Source organism: Anabrus simplex, chromosome 13 (genome assembly GCF_040414725.1).
Source record: "Anabrus simplex isolate iqAnaSimp1 chromosome 13, ASM4041472v1, whole genome shotgun sequence".
In the NCBI taxonomy this organism is placed as follows: Eukaryota; Metazoa; Arthropoda; class Insecta; order Orthoptera; family Tettigoniidae; genus Anabrus; species Anabrus simplex.
The window spans coordinates 49,053,393-49,078,422 of NC_090277.1; the positions used below are offsets into that span (position 1 = coordinate 49,053,393).

Sequence of the window (25,030 nt, forward strand, 5' to 3'; positions counted from 1 at the left end):
TCAAGCCCGCACCTTCTTTCACCTCTGCGTTCCACAGAATATCCCAGAAAAATAATAATAATAATAATAATAATAATAATAATAATAATAATAATAATAATACCAGTTGCGGAGTAGACAGGAGACTAAGCAGATATCCAACATAGTACCCGACATGATGAAACTTCGACTGAAATTCTAGGGTCACATCAAGAGAATCCCGGACAGCCAACTGACTAAACAGATCTTGGAATACACCAAAAGCATAAAGAACATGATGTGGATCACCAAAGTTAGAAGACTTGGAGGATGCTGGCATCACAGACTCAGACGTACATGACAGACGGATATTCAGACAAAAAGTACATAAGTGGAAATTGAGTCGGGAGGTCAAAAAATTGGAAGACTGGAACAACTTGGTCTGAAGAAAGGAAGAAAACACACAGTGAGAAGATGAAAGAAGTGTGGCCCCTTAGGAAATCTCACATCAAGTAGATGCTTTACGTGGTCCATTAGTGGCCTATACAAATAAATGAATGAATGAATAATAATAATAATAATAATAATTCCCGAATTATGAGGGTTTTACTGTACCTTTCCTCTTAAATACGTGATCAGCTTGTATGACTGTTAGTGTGTATGAGTGCAAGTATGATTTAGAGCTAGGTGATGTAGATAGGTAATATTAATCATTAAAAATAACAATTATAATAAGTTATAATATTACTCCATTAATTTAGGTAGTTTTTAGAGATTGTTAACAATGCTATTTTTCTAATTCATGTGACTATGTCCTGTATGTTGTGGTTAAGTGTAAGGGAGGGATGTGAGCACTAACTTTGCTGCATACAAAGGTATAAAATAAATAAATAAATAAATTACATAATATATTTTTAAAATTTTTCCTAGGTCCAGTACGGCAGCCTGCAATCTCCTCGCTCCCCACTCTTAAGGAATGTCCCCAACCCAGAGGCAGAACTGGATCGTCTCTTGGATGGTTACGATGTGTTTGAACAACGTATTGGATATAAGTTTCGTGACCGTAGTTATCTGTTGCAAGCTCTCACACATGCATCGTACTCACCAAATAGGCTGACAGATTGTTACCAGAGGCTGGAGTTTCTCGGTGATGCTGTTCTTGGTGAGTTGGACAGTTAAATTTTTTGTGTCATAAAAATGATATATTCTTTATTATCAATAGAGGCAGACTGGTTGAGTGGATAAGGAAGTTGGTAAGTTTAGAAATACATTGAACCAGATTGAATACCTCGCATGGTTGAGCACTGGCTTTCCAAACTCAAGATAGCAGGTTTGAACCTCACTCAGTCCAGTGATATTTCAAGGTGCTCAAATATGTTGGCCTCATGTTGGTAGATTTGTGTGATAAGCAAGGTAGCCATTATCGGTTTCTTTTTCATTTTCCTACCAGGTCAGGTTGTTGATGGTACTTCTCCATCATTGCCTCTCCTTCCATCACTTCTCTTCAGCAATTGTATTCCAGTCCAGTCTTCTTTTTCTTATATTGTTCTTGACAGGGCCTATCCATCTTACTCTGGGCCTCCCTCTTGCCCTCTTTCCCTCTATCTTTGCCTCCAACACTTGTCATATCCTTCCCTCCTCCTTCCTCATAACATGTCCAAACCATATCAGTTTATTCTTTTCCAACCTATCACTCAGTTTTTCTACCCCCATCTCTTTTCTGACCTCAACATTTCTTACTCTGCCTCTCCTTGTCTTCCCTACCATACTCCTCATGAACTTCATCTCATTGGCCTGAATTTTACTCTCATCTGTTGCTGTCAATGTGCAAGTCCTTGATGCATACCTTAGTATAGGGGTATAGTACATCTTGTACATTATCTCTTTACATTTCATAGGAACTTCTCTGTTCCACACCAGGTTCCTTACATTCTGGTAGAGCGTATTTCCCACTTGTACCCTTCTGCTGATCTGCTTATCCAACCTTGCATCTTTCACTTCCCAAATATTTTAAGTATTCAACAACCTCAAGGTTTTGGCCCTGATACTAACAATTCCTTTTCCTTCTCTTTCTTCTCTTGTTATCGCTACTGTTTTGCTCTTCCCCACAATGATTTTCATTCCATATTTCTCAGTATTGTCATTTAAAGCTTCTAGTTGGATTTGCACTTCTGTGTTGCTGACTCCCCAGATCACTATGTCATCCACAAAACAATATTTTCGTATCCCCTCTATATGTTGCCTTTGTTGCCTTTAGAATTTAATCCATAACCATTATAAATATAAGTGGAGACAATACACTTCCCTGTCTTAGTCCAGTTTGGTTTCTGAACCAGTCTGTTCTCCCCGTTGGAGTCTGGACACAAATGGAACAGTTTTTATACATTGCTTTTACTAATTCTCTTGATTGCTTTCCGCACCCTTTTCTTTCCAAGGTTTCTCACAGCTTTTCTCTATTAACACTATCGTATGCTTTCACTAGATCAAGAAATACCTTCACCAGATCTCTTCCCACTGTTTTTTCCATCAGTAATTGCCCGTTTAAAGGATCTGTAACCATATTAAGATCTCACCCGTTTGGATTTTCATAACATTCATCATTTATCTTATCACTGATCTTGTTATACTTTGTCTTAACGGCAGCCCACTAACGTGGGAAGTTTTTGATTCAATCAATAAAGTTGTAACATTCCTATATCTAAGTTACGTTGATGGAAGAGGCATTCCTTGCATTAGAACAGGCTAGCAGGAATTAGGGTCTGATCATTAAGCAGACAACCAGTAGGTACATAGCTCGTGGAAAAGCTGTTAGGGGCAGTATGCCACCCTCAGTAACAATATTTATAGGTGACTAAACATTTAAAAAGGGTGATCAGTAAAGACTAATTGCAGTGACACCTCTTAGGAAGAAAGAGAACCTGGGATCAGTAAAGACTAATTGCAGTGACACCTCTTAAGAAGAAAGAGACTGATGGCTGCTAATAAAGCCTATTTTGCACTAACCAACATCTTCAACTGACCACGACATTGTAAGAACAATTGCAAGTAATCAATTTCATGATCCATATCGATGTGTAACGTAATTTAACAAATTTATAGTAGTTATTATTCCACCTTATCGATATAGTATGTTGTGTGTCTTAAGAAAGTTCACAAATTAGTAGTAGTACATGTTTTGTTTTATTATAAACATCATCAGCTAGAGATATCTTTGTTTAGAAGACTATGTCTTTGCACATTTAATGTTCTTACCTACTCACTGTTGGCAGCCTTGAACATGGTTTTCCATTGTCTCCCATTTTCACACCATGCAAATGCTGGGGCTGTACTTTAATTAAGGCCATACCTGCTCCCTTCCCACACCTAGCCTTTCCCTATCCCATGATCGCCATAAGACCTATCTGTGTCGGTGCAATGTAAAACCAAATGTTAAAAAAAAAAATTAAAATATCTTCATGAAACATATGATTCCCTTCTCTGTTCTACACCAGGTTCCTTACATTCTGGTAGAACGTATTCCCACTTGTACCCTTATGCTAATCTCCTTATCCAACCTTGCATCTTGCATTATTTCACTTCCCAAATTTTCAAAGCATTCAACAACCTTGAGGTTTTGTTCCCTGATACTAACGATTCCTTTTCCTTAGCTGTGGCTGGCCTTTGGTCCAGGGGGTCCTGGGTTCCATTCCGATTTGGAACGGGGATTTTAACCTACAGTGGTAAATTCTGATGGCTTAGGGGCTGGGTGTGTGTGCTGTTTTAAGCATTATGATTCATCGTAGGTAGGGTTCCATCCTCACAGACGCACAGGTTGCTATACAGCGTCGACTCGAAAGACCTGCACCAGGCCTCTTCGGAGTCACACGCCATTATTATTTTATATCGACTGTTAAAAAGCATCAACATAAAAATCTATATGTCTACTTTATTTTAATGGTATTTCTTTAAACCTCTATTTAGCTGTCAGTTTGCTTCTGTGGTCAAGTTTTCTGGTCCTTAATATGTCATACACTGACTGACAGAGCAAATGCAACACCAAGAAGGAGTGGTCAGAACTTTATGCCAATTGCAGGGTAGACTGACGTCACTGAGGTATGCTCATGATGTGAAATGCGCCGCTGTGCTGCGCACGTAGCGAACGATAAATGGGACACGGCGTTGGCGAATGGCCCACTTCGTACCGTGATTTCTCAGCCGACAGTCATTGTAGAACGTGTTGTCGTGTGCCACAGGACACGTGTATAGCTAAGAATACCAGGCCGCCGTCAACGGAGGCATTTCCAGCAGACAGACGACTTTACGAGGGGTATGGTGATCGGGCTGAGAAGGGCAGGTTGGTCGCTTCGTCAAATCGCAGCCGATACCCATAGGGATGTGTCCACGGTGCAGCGCCTTTGGCGAAGATGGTTGGCGCAGGGACATGTGTCACGTGCGAGGGGTCCAGGCGCAGCCCGAGTGACGTCAGCACGCGAGGATCGGCGCATCCGCTGCCAAGCGGTGGCAGCCCCGCACGCCACGTCAACCGCCATTCTTCAGCATGTGCAAGACACCCTGGCTGTTCCAATATCGACCAGAACAATTTCCCGTCGATTGGTTGAAGGAGGCCTGCACTCCCGGCGTCCGCTCAGAAGACTACCATTGACTCCACAGCATAGACGTGCACGCCTGGCATGGTGCCGGGCTAGAGCGACTTGGATGAGGGAATGGCGGAACGTCGTGTTCTCCGATGAGTCACGCTTCTGTTCTGTCAGTGATAGTCACCGCAGACGAGTGTGGCGTCGGCGTGGAGAAAGGTCAAATCCGGCAGTAACTGTGGAGCGCCCTACCGCTAGACAACGCGGCATCATGGTTTGGGGCGCTATTGCTTATGATTCCACGTCACCTCTAGTGCGTATTCAAGGCACGTTAAATGCCCACCGCTACGTGCAGCATGTGCTGCGGCCGGTGGCACTCCCGTACCTTCAGGGGCTGCCCATTGCTCTGTTTCAGCAGGATAATGCCCGCCCACACACTGCTCGCATCTCCCAACAGGCTCTACGAGGTGTACAGATGCTTCCGTGGCCAGCGTACTCTCCGGATCTCTCACCAATCGAACACGTGTGGGATCTCATTGGACGCCGTTTGCAAACTCTGCCCCAGCCTCGTACGGATGACCAACTGTGGCAAATGGTTGACAGAGAACGGAGAACCATCCCTCAGGACACCATCCGCACTCTTATTGACTCTGTACCTCGACGTGTTTCTGCGTGCATCGCCGCTCGCGGTGGTCCTACATCCTACTGAGTCGATGCCGTGCGCATTGTGTAACCTGCATATCGGTTTGAAATAAACATCAATTATTCGTCCGTGCCGTCTCTGTCTGTTCCCCAACTTTCATCCCTTTCGAACCACTCCTTCTTGGTGTTGCATTTGCTCTGTCAGTCAGTGTATATATTTTTTGAATGAATCAACGACTTCCCATAATTATGGGTTGCCACAATGGACAACGTATTGCTTATCAGGATACAGAAATTTTAGAGAGTTTTCACTGTACCCAGTTTTAATTTTCAACAAAATTTATTTCATATTGTATTCATATTTTGTGCACTTACCTTGTTTCTATTTCAGATTATCTGATCACACGCCACTTGTATGAAGATTCCCGCCAGCATTCACCAGGAGCTCTAACAGATTTACGTTCAGCACTCGTGAACAACACCATCTTTGCATCCTTGGCTGTTCGCTATGGATTCCACAAATATTTTCGCCATTTGTCTCCTGGTCTCAATGAAGTTGTAGATCGCTTCGTAAGGATCCAAGAAGAGAATGGTCATACAATCAGTGAAGAGGTTAGTACAGAGTTCATCATCACTGTATTGTAAAACTCCAAATTTCCTCAGCTATTTGAGGAAATTGTATCAGCTCTACCTAGATAGTGTCAGTTTAGCCATATTCAACATTCATTCTCTCCTAATCCTTGAGAGGGAAAGCTGTGAGACTTATACATTCATTTTAGAGATATCATTAGATTATACTGAAACTTTAAAATATAAATTTAACAGGGGCAGTGCGTGGTATTGTTGCAGTGTTGCCAACTCCCAATAATTTTACACTTCATTTGTCGTCTTTTCTTCTAATTTTGTGGTTTAATAAACCTAGTATATAATCTAAAATGTGTTCAAATCAGCCATCTTTGGTCATTCGATATACTAATGCTTTGTAATGGACCAATAAACCCTGCAGGCTTCGAATCAAACTCAGGGGTTTGCTTTCCTATAGCAACCCCCAAGCGGACAGCGCGGAGCAATGTAGTTTCAGCAGGAACAAGCCTAAGCTTGTACGTAACGTCAGGTAGCACGCTCACCAGTTTCGATCCTTGGGTATTGCACGAGACCAGCAAACCCCCTATCAAGAAACAACTCCAAATGTCCCCATTAGATTGCATCACTCTGTGGAGATGACTATGCTTTCTCTCCTTTCGCAACAGTAATATCTTTTCCACACCACTAGGGTACGTCATACTGGTTCGTCCGCAATATTACCATCATTTTGTATCAGTGAAAAACAGGAGGGCAAATTTTCAATTCAAGTGAGGAAAGAATAACTGTAGTTATACTGTGTAATTAGTTTCTTATTTCCTGTGTTTTAATTGCTGGATATATTTCAATTTTAATAGGAATGTAATTCATTACTTAACGATAATAGAGTTTCTTATTTTTTCAGTAAGCTTCTCATATAAAAATGTGACACTGAAAATTTTGGTACAACACCCAGCTCCAGATTAGCTGCTACTGAAATTTAATATACCTGTTTGAAACTTTGAATTTTGTTTATGAGAGGTTAAATTTTGAAGGGAAAAATGTCTTAATTCAAGTATATCTTACTCCTTTTCTCTCAAAATTTAAGCTCAAAAATATCGGTGCAAGGTATATACAGGAAGTTAGTAAATCAAAAGATTAGAATTAAAATACTTTATTTAAAGTACGAGGCATGTTTTTTAAGTAAGGGCTGTTTTGTTGTAGACACTAGTAGTTCATGCATGCGTCGTGTGCCAGTATGCCTCAGGAACAATGGTGCTCAGTTGCAGCTCTGTTGCTAACCTGTACTGTTCTGTTCTGTGCTTGCTCAAATGTTCAAGATTATCAACTCGCCCTCCCCGTGCAAGGTTCGGTCAGTGATACAGTTTTTGTCAGCAAGGAACCTGTCTGCTGCAGACATTCACCGACAGATTTGTGAAGTGTACGGTGTTAATGCTATGAGTGAAGGGAAAGTGCATAAGTGGGTACGAGACTTCAAAGATGGCCGTGACAACGTCCATGATGAGGCCCGCTCCGGTCACCCATCTGTGATCACAGACGATTTGGTGGCTTCAGTTGAAGTAAAGATTTGTGAGGACAGATGCTTCACAATAACAGCTCTCTCAAATGCCTTTCCTGACGGCCGTGAGCTCTTGGTTATTGGAGCAGGCAGCAAGTTTCTATGAAGAAGGTATTCAAAACTTAGTTGTAAGGTATGATAAGTGTTTGAACAAATTTGGTGGCTATGTTGAAAAATGGAGTAAAGTATGTTGAATCTGCAAAAAAAAGTGGTGTTTGAAAATCGTTTTTCGCTGTATAGTTATTTTCAAACAGCACTTACGTATAAAACATGCCTCGTAATAAAGCCTCACAATTTTACATAGTAAATTGCATTTTATTGTGTTGCATAAAATGTTATTAACAAAAGTTAATGTTTGTAGGATTCCATTCATAGCTGAATACGCTCCCCTACCATTTCCACTTCTCCACACTGCACTGAAAGACAAGAAAAATGTAAGGTCTACTACCAGCACTCATCATGTAATACACATATTTTTAAATTTATTTTTATACCTGAAACTGTTTGTTGAATATTAACTTAGTACTCTTCAAAAAACCTATAAATGTTTGTGTGTCCAACCCTTGTCCTGTTTCTCTACAGGGTCGAGTATGAAGTGGGCAGAATCTTCGTAGCGAGTTTCAACTCCATATGTTAAGATTGGTAGAAAGTAGTTCTTGTACATGATTTCCTTATATTTCCTTACTCCATAACAATTCATGTCACACTCTGGCAAAACCCTCCAGCTAACTGTACTCTTCTGCTTATCTCCTGTGTTATATCACACTTCCAAGGTACTGGAATGTTCTTACTGCCTCTAGTGGTTCTCTCTGAGCTGTTACACCTCCATCCATTCCTTTATCCTCATGTAAGAGCAACAGTTTTGATCTTTTCCTTATTCATTTTAATTCCCCATTCTTGAATCACTGCATTCCATATGTTTGCCTGTTCTTGAACTTCCTGTTCACCTTCACCTAACAGCACAGTGGTCATTAGCAAATAACCGTGCTTTTAGTGTACCTACCTCGGACCTCTTTTTGATTTCCTTGAGTATTGCATCCAGGTGATAATGAATTAGAGGCTGAGTCCCATTCTAACTTTGAATTATTCTGTCTCTCCTACTTTAATCCAAACTTTACAGGTGTATTTGCTGTACATATCTCTTATCTGGATCTTGGACCTTCTTCTTCTCCAGGACCAGCCAAATCTTATCCCTTGGGAATACAATCAACACTGCTTTATTGTTGTGAAATGTGACCCTCTACCATCAGGATATCAAAAAGCTAGAGCGCTTCCCATCTGCAAAATCTTAGATCCATCTTGAACATCAAATGGGAGGATTTGGTCATCAACCTTGCAGTTCTTCAGAAAGCACATGATATAAGCATTGAGGCTACTATCATTGGCCTCTGTCTCAGGTGGATAGGGTACGCCCGTCGCATGAGTGAAAACAGGCTTCCTCGTCAACTTCTGTTTGGTGAACTCTGTTCCAACACAAGACCTCATTGAGCCCCTTTGAGGCGTTTCAAGTATTGGCTAAAGCATACTATGAAAAGAGCTTGAATTAACACTCAATCCTGGGGTACGCATGCTGAGAATCGTACAATTCTGCGGGACGCTGTTTCTACATCAACTTCAGTGTTTGAAGAGGAACGACGGCGACGTGAAGAGGATAATCGACAAGCATGAAAGCTCCATCAAGCTCTGTTCCGCCCTCCCCAACCATTTCATGTGATCTGTGTGGGTGTATGTTTCATGCCAAGATTGGGCTACTAGGTCATATGAAACATATTCACAAAGCTGTGTGAGTGTAAAAATGTAAACTGTTGACGAATATTACTTAGATACAAGTTGCAGTCGACAACGACAATCATATTCTTTCTTCAAGCTGATGAATGTCAGAATTTGAGCTTTGTTGTGTTCCCAAAATTTTTCCACAGTCTGTTGCATTTAAACAATAATCATCATCAAGCATCAACAAGCATTGCAAAAATAAGGTCCACTGTTGATCTTCCTCTTCTAAATCTGTGTTGTTCCTCTCCAGTTGGGGTTCCACCAGTGGCCTTAATTTCCCCCCCCCCATAATTCTTTCAAATACTTTTATTACATGTGGAGTCAGAGTAATTCCTCTGTGGTTTTCACAATCTCTTCAGTTTACTTTCTTAAACATAGGGACAGAAATTCCCTTTTTCCAATCTTCTGGGGTTTTCTTCTGTCTCCAGGCTGCTTTAAACACCCTACTTAACCAATATATTCCCCGAATTCCCAGAAGCTTGAATCATTTCTCTACTTACTTCATCCACTCCTAGGCATATCCTATTTTTTTTTTTTCTATTTGCTTTACGTCGCACCGACACAGATATGTCTTATGGCGACGATGGGATGGGATGGGATGGGATAGGTCTAGGAGGTGGGAGGAAACGGCCTTGGCCTTAATTAAGGTACAGCCCCGGCATTTGCCTGGTGTGAAAATGGGGAAACCACGGAAAACCATCTTCAGGGCTGCCGACAGTGGGGCTCGAACCCACTATCTCCCGATTACTGGATACTGGCCGCACTTAAGCGACTGCAGCTATCAAGCTCGGTCCTATTTTCTTTAATGCTTCTTCTACTTCTGACAGAGTTGCATCATTCTCATCATGTTACAGATTCCCCATACCGGGCGAGTTGGCGTGCGGTTAGGGGCACGCAGCTGTGAGCTCGCATCTGGGAGATAGTGGATTTGAACCCCACTGTCGGTAGCCCTGAAGATGGTTTTCCGTTGTTTCCCATTTTCACACCAGGAAAATGCTGGGGCTGCACCTTAATTAAGGCCACGGCTGCTTCCTTCCCATTCCTAGGCCTTTCCTGTCCCATCGTCACCATAAGACCTATCTGTGTCGGTGCGATGCAAAAAAAAAAAAGTCCCCTTTTTATTTCTGTAAGTCCCATTCCACATTCAGTAAATTCTGAAAGTACATTTTCCGCCTTCTCTTGATGGCAGGAGCTTCAGTGATCAGGTTGCCTTGTTCATCCATTTCACTTACTGTCGTTTTGTAGGGTGATCGCTTGTTCTTCTTCTCTTCCTCACTCCTATCTTTATCCTGCTGTAGAGAAGATAGGAAATTGACATTTACACGATATTTCTGATGCTATTGATAGTTCTCGATAGTTCTCAACAAGACATTGCGAATAATTGTTTTTTAAAAATATATTCTTGTTTATGATTTTTTATTATATTTGTGTTTTTACGTTATGTTAAGTTATGATCAATTCCTTCTTATGGACTTTTAGTGTGGTGTTTTGATAGAACATTTCTATAAACTTTATATTCTTTTTTAAGGCTGAAGAAGGCCCAATAGGGCCGAAACATATATCTTTAATGTGTTTTTAATCAACATTTAATGTATTGACCAAGGTGGACTGCTGAAATGACGTATTTTTCTTTACTGTAAACTTAATCTGGAACAATTATGAGATTCTTAAAATGCAATGATCTGGTATGCACCACTCGCATCACATTGGCATACACACTTGTTCACGGGATGCCCTTCGATAAGTCACATTTTGTGGCATCCTTCACGATAACATAGAGCAGTGGAGAGAGAGAATCCCTCATGAATTCATGAATACCTGCTATCATAGAGAAGCTGTTAGTCAGTCCTACAGGGCATTGCATTTGACTCGTCATGTTGTGTTGTGTAGTTGATGTGTGTTTCTGTAACTTGATGATTATGAAGAGCGCAAGTTCCTCACGGGGCCCATTTACATTTTACCATTCCCTCGACTCTCTTTATCCTACAGCTCCGTCCGTAGGGGTAAAGGTGTGTGTCTTATATGCCCCTTCGTGCAAACTTCTTCTTTTTATTCTTTTTTATTCTTTTTCTACAGCTTTCCCCACATCTGTGGGGTTGCGGGTGCAAACTGTGTTGCTCGTGTGGATTTGGCCCTGTTTTACGACAGGACGCCCTTCCTGATGCCAACTCTATATGGAGGGCTGTCAACTTTGCGCGAACTGAGTCCTATAAACTAGTTTTCATGTTAGGAAGCACATGCAATGAGAAAATGTATGTAAATATGTGGAAGAATGAACCAGGGAGTGAAAGGATGTGTAAATGAGAAATATATATTATACTTTTGTTCCTTTACCTGTAAATAGAGTATATGACTGTTTTACTTTAGGATTTAGGTGATTACTTCAGCAGGTCAGGGGGCACTGCATGTAGGGGTCTGTCCTTTTTCCTTTGCCTTCCATAGATACTATAAAGGTTTATGTCAATTAAATAATGAATGAATAAATTGAGCATATAAAATCTTCTGATGTGGTACTTGGTTGAATGCTTACTTTTATTAACTTATTTTTCTTGTATCCCAGTATTATCTGATAGAAGAAGAAGAGTGTGAGGAAGCAGAAGATGTTGAAGTGCCCAAGGCATTAGGAGACGTGTTTGAATCCGTTGCTGGAGCCATCTTCCTGGACAGTGACATGTCTCTCGATGCTGTGTGGCGAGTGTACTATCATATGATGAAAGCAGAGATAGGTAAGACTCTCATTTGTTGTGTTTTGGTAAGAATCTTAGGCATGTAGCAACTAATGTTTTCATTGTAAAAAATTACATCTGAAAGTTTAAAATCAAAAAGTCTGTGCAGTCAATCACCACTGATCTGCAGTTCAGGGCTGTCGCTCAAGTGGCAGATTCCCTAGCAATTGTTTACCTAATATGTTCATAAGTTAAATCAAAGAAATTGGAAAGCTATCGAACATCCCCAGTGGTAAATTATTTCAGTCTCTAATTTCTTTTCCTATAAACAAACATTTGCCCAGATTTGTCCTCTTGAATTCCAACTTTATCTTAATACTAGCTGTTACCCACGGCTTCGCTCGCTAGGATTTCGTAAGTTGATAAAAATTAATTGTTCCTCAGTACTGCACTAAGACATTATCTGAAAATCCCTACAGTATAAAAATTCGCCAAAAAATTGCATTTCATTTACGCCAGAACCTCTTTGTAAACCACATTTGTGGCATTGCCTTTTGGGGCTAAGATAACCAAGCTATTCGCAGAGCTAAATCTGGAACATGCGACATGGAACTCTACATGTGAGAAACAGTCAAAAAAAAAGAGGTTTCTTTATTTCTAAAGGAGATTACAAATATTAATTTTCACGCCTGAAACATGTTAACTTTATGAGATGTATTGTTGATATACTAATTTCAAAAACTGCCCCGCTCCTTGGCTGAGAGTTCATCGTTGAGGCCTTCGGTTCACAGAGTTCCGGTTTCGATTCCAGGCTGGGTAGGATATTATAATCGCGCGTGATTATTTCTTCTGGCTCGAGGACAGGTTGTTTGTGTTTGTCCCAACACTCTGCTCTTCATATTCACTCTACACACCACATTACCAACCACAACAGAAATACGCAATAGTAATTACATACCTACACATAGGGTTGGCGTCAGGAAGAGCATCCAGTTGTAAAACAGCGTCAAATCCACATGTGCGACACAGTTCGCACCCGCGACCCCACAGGTGTGGGAAAACCGGTAGAAGAGAAGAAGTTACTCATTTTAAAATATCACCCGCTTTTTAAAAGATTTTCACCCCCTTAAGTGAATTTTCCAGAAAAAGTGCGTTCATTTATTTTTAAAAGAGATTCCAAGCATGGCCTACCAATTTTAACGTCTGTAACATCTTCTGCTTCTGAGATATATGTATATATAAGAATTCAACTCCTTCCTCACTTCTTTTCAACCCTCACCCCTTAAGTGGATTTTCTGAAAACAAAAAGTTGTGTTCTTTTATTTTAAAGGAGATTGGAAATACCAAATTTTATGTCTGTAACATGTTAGGTTTCTGTGATATATTGTAGATAATCTCGCTGCTGTAAGCATACTGGAACTGATGTTGCCATGGTTACGGCAGTTCATTTCTTTATCAGTTACCTAGAGCAGGAGTAGTGTGGTGCCAATATCTCAATAACGGCTGGTTTTAGGGCCTTAAAATATGGTTTTCGGGCTCATAGGGCTTTGCAAGTGATAAAAAACATTGTTATCCGTATTGAAGATACTGAATGTAGGTACTAAAAGGTTTGATTTGTCACCTATTCAATATTCAATACACTCATAGGGCTTACCGAGTTTTGTTCTTTGCGTCAAGGGGCTTAAAATGAGCTTTGTCTCATCCTTATACAACAAATTAGATATTTCGCCTATATTAGCCTAGTATTTTTATATCTCGCCCCGTGCCCCCCTCCTCCCTCTCGAATTGTTTTGAAAATAAAATATAACCTATAGCACTCAGGGATAATGTATATTTCTATTAGTGAAATAATTTTTAGAATTGGTCCAGTAGTTCCTGAGATTAGCCATTATATACAAACAAACTTTACCTCTTTATATATTAGTATAGATTATGATCCTTACTACTTCTAAGGACTCCATCCAAGCTTATTCTTCTACTAGTATCATTCTATACTGTCTCTGCGCTGACAGGTCATAACATACCACTTATTGCAAGTTATGAATCTGCTGATAGATTTTATTAACATACCACCTAGTTGAACAGCTCGTCTCCTTACTTTCAAGTCTTCCCATCCTAGTGTTTGAAACATTTTCATAACTGTTCATTGTTTGGAAATCCCCCAGAACAAATTGTGCTGCTTTCCTTTGCATCTTTTCTAGTTCTCGAGTCAAGTAATCCTGGCGAGGGTCCCATACACTGAAACCATACTCTAATATTGAGGTCTTACCAATGAGTTATGTATCCTCTCTGTTACACACTTTCTACAACCCCTAAGTATTCTCATAACCATATGAAGAGATCTACATTGGCTTAACTACGAACACACTAGCCAAACGACCAAGCGAGTTGGCCATGCGGTTAGCAACGCACAGCTGTGAACTTGCGTTCGGGAGATAGTGGGTTCGAACCTCACTGTCGGCAGCCCTCAAGATACTTTCCCATTTTCATATGAGGCAAATGCTTCATTAAGGCCCCGGCCACTTCCTTTCCACTCCTAGCCCTTTCCTGTCCCATTGTTGCCATAAGATCTATCTGTGTCTGTGACGTAAAGCAGCTTGAAAAAAATTCCACAGTTCTAGCCCTTCTGCTGAGCAACTCAATGCTGAAAACATCGTAGGGATATGAACTACGAGTTTCAGGTAAATAAAATATAATAAAGTATGAGAATATATTATTTATTCCTAAAATTTACTATCCTTTTCTTAATCATCGTTATCTGGTTGATTAGATTAACAGTTTACTTTTTCATACCACTGCGAGCGCTAACGTGAGTCAATGCAGAGTTTCACTACCGAGCTCGATAGCTGCAGTCGCTTAAGTGCGGCCAGTATCCAGTATTCGGGAGATAGTAGGTTCGAACCCCACTGTCAGCAGCCCTGAAAATGGTTTTCCGTGGTTTCCCATTTTCACACCAGGCAAATGCTGGGGCTATACCTTAATTAAGGCCACGGCCGCTTCCTTCCCACTCCTAGCCCTTTCCTGTCCCATCGTCGCCATAAGACCTATCTGTGTTGGTGCGACGTAAAGCAACTAGCAGAGTTTCACTTAAGCCCTTATACCTACATTCAGTGTGGACATTTTTCAAAAAATCAAAAGGAAAACGAGTAAAGAAACAAGCGATTTTAGGTTTGTTTTTTTTCCGGAACTGCATTTAAGCCGCAAGTGATTCTTGAAATTTGTTTTTTGTTGTTTTTTTCGTTTGATAGAGCTACCCAAGATTCACAATTTGAAACCTTTCTAGGCCCTGTAACCCTTCAATTTTCGGCACAATTGAGGAAATTGCTTAATTTTACGTTTTTTGTAGTATTACTCTTACTTTATCTGCTTTATCTTAGATTTCCAAAACTCGGATAATGACATTATCTATGATAACGTTCACTTCTGTATTCAGCACAGAATTTATTATCTCGGTTTACTAAAATTAAGTTTTCATCTGTCTGAATTTGAACCGTAAATTTTTCATACTGGAAAACAAATTACTACGTGCTGTTGCCACCACTATCGAAATGTAAACAAGCTTTTTGATTCCATTCGGGGTTTGTAAATAATTTGCGTAAATTATGTCTGCAATTGAGCAGAAATGAAGAAAGAAGCCTATTATGACTTTCCAAGAGAGTGAATTGTTATTGGATTTTGTGGTAGAAAGCATTAACAACACAGAGAATAAGGAAACAAATTATAGCCTACACATTGTATATTTCACTCAAAAAATAAGGCAATATTCCTTAGTTCTTAATCAGTCAGTCAGCCAGTCGTGTACCGTACAAGATATAATCGAGAATTCATCTTAGGCCTACCTACATGTTGACAATTCCTGATTATGTTCGATCATAGATAACATTGACAGTGTCGAAGCTTTAGATAACCTAAAATGCGTCTGAAAAATCAGTGTGGTAGTCTTCGAAATATGGCGCACGTTCTTTTATCCAACCTAGGGCGTTTATTGATTGGATAATCTTGATCATGTTACCCTTCGCTGTGATTTTCTCTTTCAATTAGATATTCCAGCTGTGTACAAGCTGCCATCTTGGAAGGCTATTATCTTAGATTTCTCATTTTACCGGTCAACCAATCTCCAGTGAAATTTTAAACCGAGATAAGATTGTTGCTGAATACAAACTTAACTGTTATCTTGGTTAACACAGCTTTAAACTAAGATAAAAGCTTTTACTTGCGTTGGTAAATATGGGCCTAAAAATCTTATATATCCCATTTTCTATTTAGCCCCCGACAAAGAGTTCACTCTACCTAATTACCTTGCAGTATTTCAGAAGCCATCTAGTTTTCGTAAATTAATATGTGTTGTTTAATACTTTTCTGTTCCAGAACAATTCAGTACAAATGTACCAAAATCACCTATTCGAGAACTTCTTGAATTGGAACCGGAAACCGCCAAGTTTGGGTAAGTACCTGTGTTGGATTTCTTAAAGTGCTGTACATAGATACTATGTCAGCTGCATCAGGACAGTAGTGGCCAATTCAGATTGGTTTAGATTAGAAACAGGCCTGAAATAAGGAAGGATATTGTTATGTTTTGAGATGATGAACACAAGCTTGGTTTCAGCTGGTTATCTGGAACAAGATATTAGATGAGTGGGGTTTTCGAATATCATTCATGGATTTACTGAGTCATGTGACTGCATTGATTTGTGCTTCTAGAATATATATTGATCAAAGCTAGCCTGGTGGTGGTGATTATTGTTTTAAGAGGAAGTACAACTAGGCAGCCATCCTCTGTATAACACTAATAAGAGAGAAGAAAATGGAAGGGATCCAATACTTTGAAAAATGAAGGTATCGGCCAGAGGAAGACAAGGATCACGAAGGGCATGAAAATGAAAGAATACATAGGCCTCGAGTGCTCTAATACCGTTGGAGTTGGAAAAGAACAAGAGTTGACCAAGGGAGGTGGTGGTGTGGTGATGATTATTATTTTAATAGGAAGTGCAACTAGGCAACCATCCTCTGTATAACACTAATCAGAGAGAAAAAATGGAAGGGATCCGATGTTTCCTATCGCCACCCAGATCTACCAATCAAAACCCTTTATCACGTCGTGATGTTTTCACAATATTCTAGAACATCACCTAACTCTAATCGCAAACTTTCCCATCTTCCAAAATGAGTAAAGACATGCTTCTAGAATCGACAGGAGCCGACACACGCCTTTCCAAAATTCCGCGTCACAGTATTTCCAGAACCTCACGGAATATCACTTAATAATAATAATAATTTACAATCTACTGTAGTAGTAACATTTCCAGGGAATACAAATAAAATATTCTACAGTAATATTTTACACCATACAGTAAACATTTCTCTGAAAGAGGCATGTTTCACAGGTCATATCCAAGATAGTATTTTACACAACCTAGCAAATGTTTCTTTGAAAGAGATTCTCCACAGGTCTCAATGTTTTCAGTTTAGATGTTCTGCTGTCGATCGATGTTTTCTCTTTTGTGTTCCAGGTTATAAACCCCCAAGATATTTGAACTTATTCACAATCTTAATTTGTTTGCCATTGTTGAGGTGAATGGCTGGTGTTTCAATTCTGAAGGTCGGCATCATTTCAGTTTTTCAGACGAGATTTGCAGTCCAATTTTTACAGCAGATTTCTTGAGTTCCTCAATTTGAAAGTTAGCTTCTTCCACACTACTTGCTAGTAATGCAAGATAGTCTGCGAATGCTAGGCAATTGTTTAATATTTTGGCCTATCTTGATGTTTGAATGTGTATCACTGTAAGAGAAAACAGACATGCACATGAGAGCTGTGCAAAACTCAGTACCATATATTTTGGCACATACCATATGTGTGTTCCAAATCTTGTCCCACCAATTGTTTTGAGCCATGTATCTATGAAAGTAAGTAGGTCTGAATATAACATGTAGACTGTTTCTGTCTCCCACAGGAAACCAGAAAAGCTTGCTGACGGTAGAAGGGTGCGAGTTACCGTGGAAGTATTCGGCAAGGGTACTTTCAAAGGTATCGGCCGTAACTATCGCATAGCCAAGTGCACGGCTGCCAAGTGTGCTCTCAAACAATTAAAGAAGAAAGGTCTGCTGGCCAGGAAGATGTAAAGCAATCATCAAACAATCATGTAGGGTTAGTGCAATACAAGATCCATCACTATTAACAGCAATCATGAAATCATTCCAGGTTTTTAATCTCTCTTAGGCATATTTTAAAAAAATAAATATTGTGCTCTTATTTGCTCCAGATCATGATTAAAATCAGTAAAATTTGATGTTTTTTTAAACCAGTGGTTATGTTTTTTGTTTTTTTAAACACTTGATGTGTTGACAATCAGTTTGTTGAATTTTCTGTTACGTGAATATGATGTTTGAGTTTTGTATTATATTTATGTCTATACACCATATTTCAGTTGTCGGTTGATGGAAGTATGTAAGTGAATTTTTCAGGAGCTTGATATCATAGATTAATTCGAAATAGTGCACCTCTTGAGTTTTTAAAGTTTCTTGTTTATAAGGAATGGCTACGGGAGTGGATTTTTCTTTTATTTACTATGCCTTAAATGTGATATTCAGTGTTTAGTTATGAATTATAATCTATAATCAGTTTTTCTCTTCTTTTTAATGTATTATATAATTTAGAATCATACTTGTGACTTCGACAAAATGTGAATTTTAATGCTTTGTCGAATGGGGTTTTTAGGCAACTGTGCAGTGCATTTGTTTATGTCGTCAACTCCTTTTCTCCTTCAATTGAATATCAGAATTTGAGGGAAAGATTCCTGCATTTACAGTTATTCTTTAATACATGTAGTCGTTATCATTGTCATCTTAATTTCTTTGTTCCAGCAAGCAGGGTGCGGTTGTGTATGAGTCTCTTCCAGTTTGTCCTCTCCATCCACAGATGTTGTTCATATACGCAATGCCAGTTTACATCTCTAATTTGAAGGTCCTTGAAAATCTGCTTCTCCCAGACATGTCGAGGTCTTCCTCTTGGTCTCTTCCCAGGAACACTGCGGTCAGAGTATGCTCAAGTAGTCCTGTGGGGGTCCAATTCTTTTCATTTGGCCATAACATTACAAGCTCTTCAGTTCTAGGGTCACCAGCAGGCTTCTTTCCAATCCAAGCTGCTGTCAGATATCCACATTCCTTCTTTTCCTTCTACTTCTTTCGATGTGGCCGACTATGGACCATGTTAATTCAAATTCAGCTTCATCTGTTTCTGGGCTTTAATCCTTGCCCAGCACTCCTTCATCGTTCCACTCTGAAATCTCTTCCTTTCTTCTCTTCAGAACGCTTGGGTACGGAATCTTTTTCTTGAAACCTCTTCGTGGTCTTGATCTTTGACTTGTAAGCATCCCTATTGCTGATTTCCATTCCTTGTATCCTGTGTATTTCTTTCAGGTCTTTCTTCACCTTAGCTTAGTTTTCCTGATCCTCCCAGATTCATTCTGTAGATATGTCCGAAGAACATGGCTCTCCTCTTCTGGATGGTATCTGAAATCTTTTCCATCTTGAGATATAATTCTTAGTTTCCTTTCTTTCTGTATGATCCATCCTCTGTTCTTTGAGGTCCCAGTATCTTCCTCAGAATCTTTCCCTCCACTTGTTCCAACTTCTTGACCAATCCTGTTTTTATCAGGTTCAAACAGTCAGCTGCATATAAAGCCTCCGGGTGGGTCACTCTTCGGTAGTGTCTGAGATTTACATTGATCCAGATATTCTTCTCATTGTAAGTGTTCATAGTTTATACGGCAAGTTCATCTTGTTGATTCTCGATACCAGTGCCTCTCTTTCTGACAGTTTATTGTCTATCCACTCTCCCAGATATTTGAATTTATCCACTTTCTGAATCCTTTCTGTCTCAACTTTCTTCCATCTGGGTACTGTTTTGATGTTGGTCATGTATTTTGTATTCCCGAAGGAGGGCCTGCCTTACTTGCTTCTTCCTGGAGTTGGACAATTTGGTTCCGTGTCTCCTCTATTGACTGACAGAACCACAATGTCATACACAAAGACTAAACAGTCAATTCCAATTCCTTTGTTCTTGCATCCCATTCATATACTTCCTATTCCTTGCATTTTGTGGCATTTTTGTAGACAAGAACAGAGGAATTTTAATTTCTTTTGCCTGAAGACGACTCCTTCTTGATCCAGTAAGTGTTGCTGCTTCCAGACCCTACTTCAATATTGGTACCCTGAAAATGGATGGTTACTGCTTGGGATTTATTCTCAAAAATCACCTTTTAGTATTCTTGGAGTTTCCATTTTTAAACCTTTGTGATAGTCCAAAACAGGCCCAGATTTTCTCAAAATTCAAGAGGCATGTTGGTAGATTTATTGGCATGTTAATGAATCCCTTTTCAGACCAAAATTGTGACTCTTTGATGTATCTTTAAAATTCACCTTCTCCCTACCACGTTATCATTATCTCATTTAAAGTTAAAAACTTCATGATTGTTCTGTATTGAATAGAGAAATAAGAAGATGTACAATATTATAGGGAAGGATCCACCTTTCAATACTCCGTAGTAAGTTGAACTAAAAAGTAGTTACAACCTGTTTATTGGGACCGGTTTCAACACATTTCAAGTGTCATCATCAGCCAATTAGCAAAGATCTTAAAACAACTAATACATTGAACACAGGCAAAAAGTTAACATTGTATCATATCGTAGCAATTCAGTTAATGTTCAAAACACAATAATCACAGTCAAGAGATTAAACAGAACATCATTATCTTGCACCGAAAACTTCAACTATATTTGTTTTCGGCGCAAGATAGTGATGTTCTGTTTACTCTCTTGACTGTGATTATTGTGTTTTGAACATTAACTGAATTGCTACGATATGATACAATGTTAATTTTTTGCCTGTGTTCAATGTATTAGTTGTTTTAAGATCTTCGCTAATTGGCTGATGATGACACTTGAAATGTGTTGAAACCGGTCCCAATAAACTGGTTGTAACTACTTTTTAGTTCAACTTACTACGGAGTATTGAAAGGTGGATCCTTCCCTATAATATTGTACATCTTGTTATCATTATCTCACACGCATACGTGCAGCACGCCCACGGACGTCAAAGAGAAAGACCTGCACCAGCGAGCTGAACATTTTCTTCAACACTCCCAGCACTAGAAGACTGAGGCATATTAATCACGTAATAGTAATTAGCATATTTATTCCCTATTCCCCCCCTCCCCGCATAACTCTTCGCCTTCAGTCTGACAACAAAATTTGGAGAGAAAATTTTAATTTTCCTGCCTTCATCATCATCGTCATCATCTGCAGGCCAGGCAGGACTTATGTATGTGATATTTCTCCATCTGTTTGTGTTCTCATTATACATTCCAATGTCTCTCCCCGTTTTTGCTGGATCTTCTTTAATTTGGTCCATCCACCTGCTTTCAGAACGTCCTAACAGTCTTTTTACAAGCACTGTCCTCCCTTAAAATTCTGCTTGGGAATCCCATGTCTCCTGTGTTTATTTTACATGGCCAAGACTTTTCAGGCATGCACTTCTCAGTCTTTTTTCCCTTGTCACGTTCACCTGCATGTATTGTATCTTCTTATGAAATCATTCTTACCGTGCAAGTTGTAGCTGTCAGCTTGCTTTTGGGAGATAGTGGGTTTGAACCCCACCGTTGGCAGCCCTGAAGAGGGTTTTCCGTTGTTTCTCATTTTCACACCAGGCAAACACCGGGGCTATACCTTAATTAAGGTAACGGTAGCTTCCTCCCAACTCTTAGCCCTTTCCTATCCCATCTATCTGTGTTGGTGTGACGTAAAATTTAAATATATATATATGTATATAATTCTTGATTCAGTCCCTTCTCATCCTCTGCGTGGTGATCTAAGAAACTTCATTTCACATGCTTGTAATTTACTAATGTCTTATTATTTTAATACTCAACTCTCCAAGCTGTATGTCATGATTGGCACAAGGTATGATTTGAACATTGTCTGTTTTGTTCTCAAAGAGACTGCCTTGTCCCAGGTTAGATCCTGCACTTTTTCTCGCCTTTAAGATATTTCCTGTCGTAAACATTTTATTTTGTGGAGAGAATTCACAACAGAAAAATATGTACTCGCTATAGCAGATTGTCGTTATGTTGAATTTTTCATGAAAGTTAAAAAAAAAACACACATACAAATCGGTATGAAACAGCTATCAGTTTTTTCAAAACCTGCATTTTCACAGATGATTTCCATACTACAGCTTGCTCGTTTTTTTCTCATTCCATTACTACGTGAACACATATGTTCAATATCATTCTTAAAAATTGTAGTATCACTCCAGAGGCTTAACTGTATATACTGTATGTCATGAAAACATATTTCAAGCGCCAGTAGAGTTATGATAACTGTTTCGCTATAAACTTGCATGGAAATAGCCTTTCTGAAATTTAACCAGACTCGAGAAAATATAAACTAACCTCTGAAATCAGATATTCACTCTATCATGTCTTGAGGTATGTCACATTCTTTCTTAAATTCTTTGCAAAGCATTAAAATTAAGCTATTGTTTACTTTGGTTTTTGTTTCTAATGCGTTAATAACTGCTATCGGCCATATTATTTATACATTTATTGCAAAAACATGATCTCCTCTTTCATTTTGAATTTTGTTTACAGTACACAAGTCAGCGGATATTAGTAGTTGACTCCGACATCACCTTCGAATGTCAACAAGGAGCTCACTAGTGATTGTAGCAAGAAAACGATACCAAAGATGATTGATCGCATTCAATTTAATCACTTAAGTACATAAATATCGATAACAGAAAAAAATAATGTGCACTTAATCACTTGAAATAACGGATGCATCAGTTGTGGGGCTCTCGCTGCAGCTGAAGGATAACACACAGTTTAATATAGGAATTTTCAAGGGACAGAAGAAAAACTGCTGTTACACTGGGGTTCTCGCTATATTGGACTTCTACTGTATCTGGTTCTTGCTTTTAGTAGGCAACAAGCAGTGATAAAACAAGGGTGTTCTCATAATGCGTATACAATTAAAACCAAAGCCGTCGCCATTCAAGCCATGAATGCTTCTGTAGCAGTGGAAGGTAAGGGCTTAGTGAGATAGAGTGACTAGCTCTTACTGCCAGATATTAGCCTGGTACTCATATTTTGTGTAGGCTGAGTGAACCTCAGGAACATACACCACTTCAGAAGTGCAAGTTGTATTTCTAAATTTTCACCTTGATGGGGAATCGAACCCATATCTCTTGACATAAGCACAGCATGCCTGTATCACCTCTTGTAGCAGTCCCCATTATTTATAGAGCAAAGCAAGCAGTCATCTCGTACAGGCTATGGAGACCCTGGGAGGGGTGGAAGATTTTTTATTTATTTATTTATTTATTTATTTATTTATTTATTTATTTATTTATTTATTTATTTATTTATTTATTTATTTTTTTTTTCTAGTGGCTTTACGTCGCACCGACACAGATAGGTCTTATGGCGACGGTGGGATAGGAAAGGCCTAGGAGTTGGAAGGAAGCGGCCATGGCCTTAATTAAGGTACAGCCCCAGCATTTGCCTGGTGTGAAAATGGGAAACCACAGAAAACCATCTTCAGGGCTGCCAACAGTGGGATTCGAACCCACTATCTCCCAGATGCAAACTCACAGCCGTACGCCTAACCGCACGGCCAGCTCGCAGGGTGGATGGAAGATAAAGGCTCCCAATATCCATAATCTCGACACTTGGTAGGGTAGAGTGGTTAGCTCTACGCCCCCAGGAATTAACCTGGTACTCTTTTTTGGAGTAGGTTGAGTGAATCTCAGGGCCATTTGCACCTCCGGAAATGGAAATCTTGTTTCTTAAATTTTTTGATTTCCTGACAGGGAATCGAACCAACATCTTTCCGGGTGAACCAAGCACATCTTTCCTGCCTCAGCCAGGCAGCCCCTCCTATTATTTATACAGGATATAAAAATATGATCACGTTGCACATGTTTACTGCTACACCACTCTTACCACATAGCCAGCTCGCTCGGTACATTGCAAAGAAAATACTCTCTCCTTGTACCCTCATACGTAGCCCCATTGGGAGACTTCCCAGCTAGTGTCTTCCTTGGTCTACTCATCTGATCGGCGCTCATCCTTCTTGCAGTTTTCCTTCTATCACCAATGGATATACGAGTTCAAGTCAATAAGTATCTACAATTAATTGTCTTTAGGTTGGCTCTATGGCATTGTGTGCTCATCAGCCACTAGATGGCACTGTTTTCTATGGCTGTGGTAGGATTCAGCATTATCAGATCAGTACAATTTGCGTTGTTGCGACATAAATATGGCCGCGCCACTCTCCGTTGGCACCAAGGAAGAACAGCATTCCATAATCCGTGTTTTGTGGTCTGAGGGTGTACCAGGAGTGGAAATTCATAGAAGACTTTCAGCTCAATACGGGGACAATGTTTTGCTTAACCTTCATTGGTTAATTCCATTGGCTCAGGGGCTGGGTGTGTGCATGCCGTTTTCAGCATTATAAACCATCATCCATCCTCACAGACATGCAGGTCGCCTGTACGGCGTCAACTCGGAAGACCTGCACCAGCCCTTTTCGGAGACACACGCCATAAAATTAATGTCAAAGTAGAAGCTAAATTTTCCACTCCCAAACTGTTTGTACTCCAGAATGCAAATCAAACATCCAGAAAACAAGAATCAAGTGAACTTCACTTACTTACTTTCAGCAATTCACAATTCCCTTGTCAATTTAAATTGACAAACCAACATGTATACTGTAATTAATTTTATTAATGAAATTGTTTGTGACGTGTATCAAGTTAATTCGCTGTGTAGTAGACTCTTCAGTATTTGAGTTTATGTGATCATGAAGTGAGAGTTTATTTATTGTTATATATTTTGTAAATTGTGCCGAATAGTAAAAAAATCAACATGAATCTTAATCAAATTGTGTCCAGTTTTCATCATTCATAGTTGATTTTTCATTTTAGCTATATCGACGATTACCAAAAATGTTGGTGTCTTTTGTTTAAAAATGAACTTTTGAGTGTCTAATGAATTTATTATCTTTTTACTTCAGTTTTATGCATTTGTGAAATGTAGACAGGAATATGTATGAATAGCATACCTGCCAACTTTCCCGATTTGGGCGGGAGACTCCCGATTTTCGACAGTTTTTCCCGACTCGCTTATTCTGTTATTTCTCCCGATTTTAGCTTATTTTTTGGTGAACTTCAAAGATTTGTTTTTAAATCGTGCCATTTCAGCTTCGTACGCCAGTGGC

At 39.5% G+C, this 25,030-nt stretch overlaps 1 protein-coding gene across 1 annotated transcript in view; it reads left to right on the forward strand.

Annotated features, from left to right (window-relative positions):
- The window catches only part of Dcr-1 (Endoribonuclease Dcr-1), a 189,283-nt gene extending 171,275 nt beyond the window's left edge, over positions 1 to 18,008 (forward strand). The window contains exons 22-26 of the mRNA XM_067157086.2: positions 889 to 1,120; positions 5,566 to 5,786; positions 11,648 to 11,813; positions 16,122 to 16,197; positions 17,705 to 18,008. Of these exons, the coding sequence (XP_067013187.2) occupies positions 889 to 1,120; positions 5,566 to 5,786; positions 11,648 to 11,813; positions 16,122 to 16,197; positions 17,705 to 17,873 (864 nt within the window). The 3' untranslated portion in view covers positions 17,874 to 18,008. The remainder of the gene's footprint in view (positions 1 to 888; positions 1,121 to 5,565; positions 5,787 to 11,647; positions 11,814 to 16,121; positions 16,198 to 17,704) is intronic.
- The last annotated feature ends 7,022 nt before the right edge of the window (positions 18,009 to 25,030 follow it).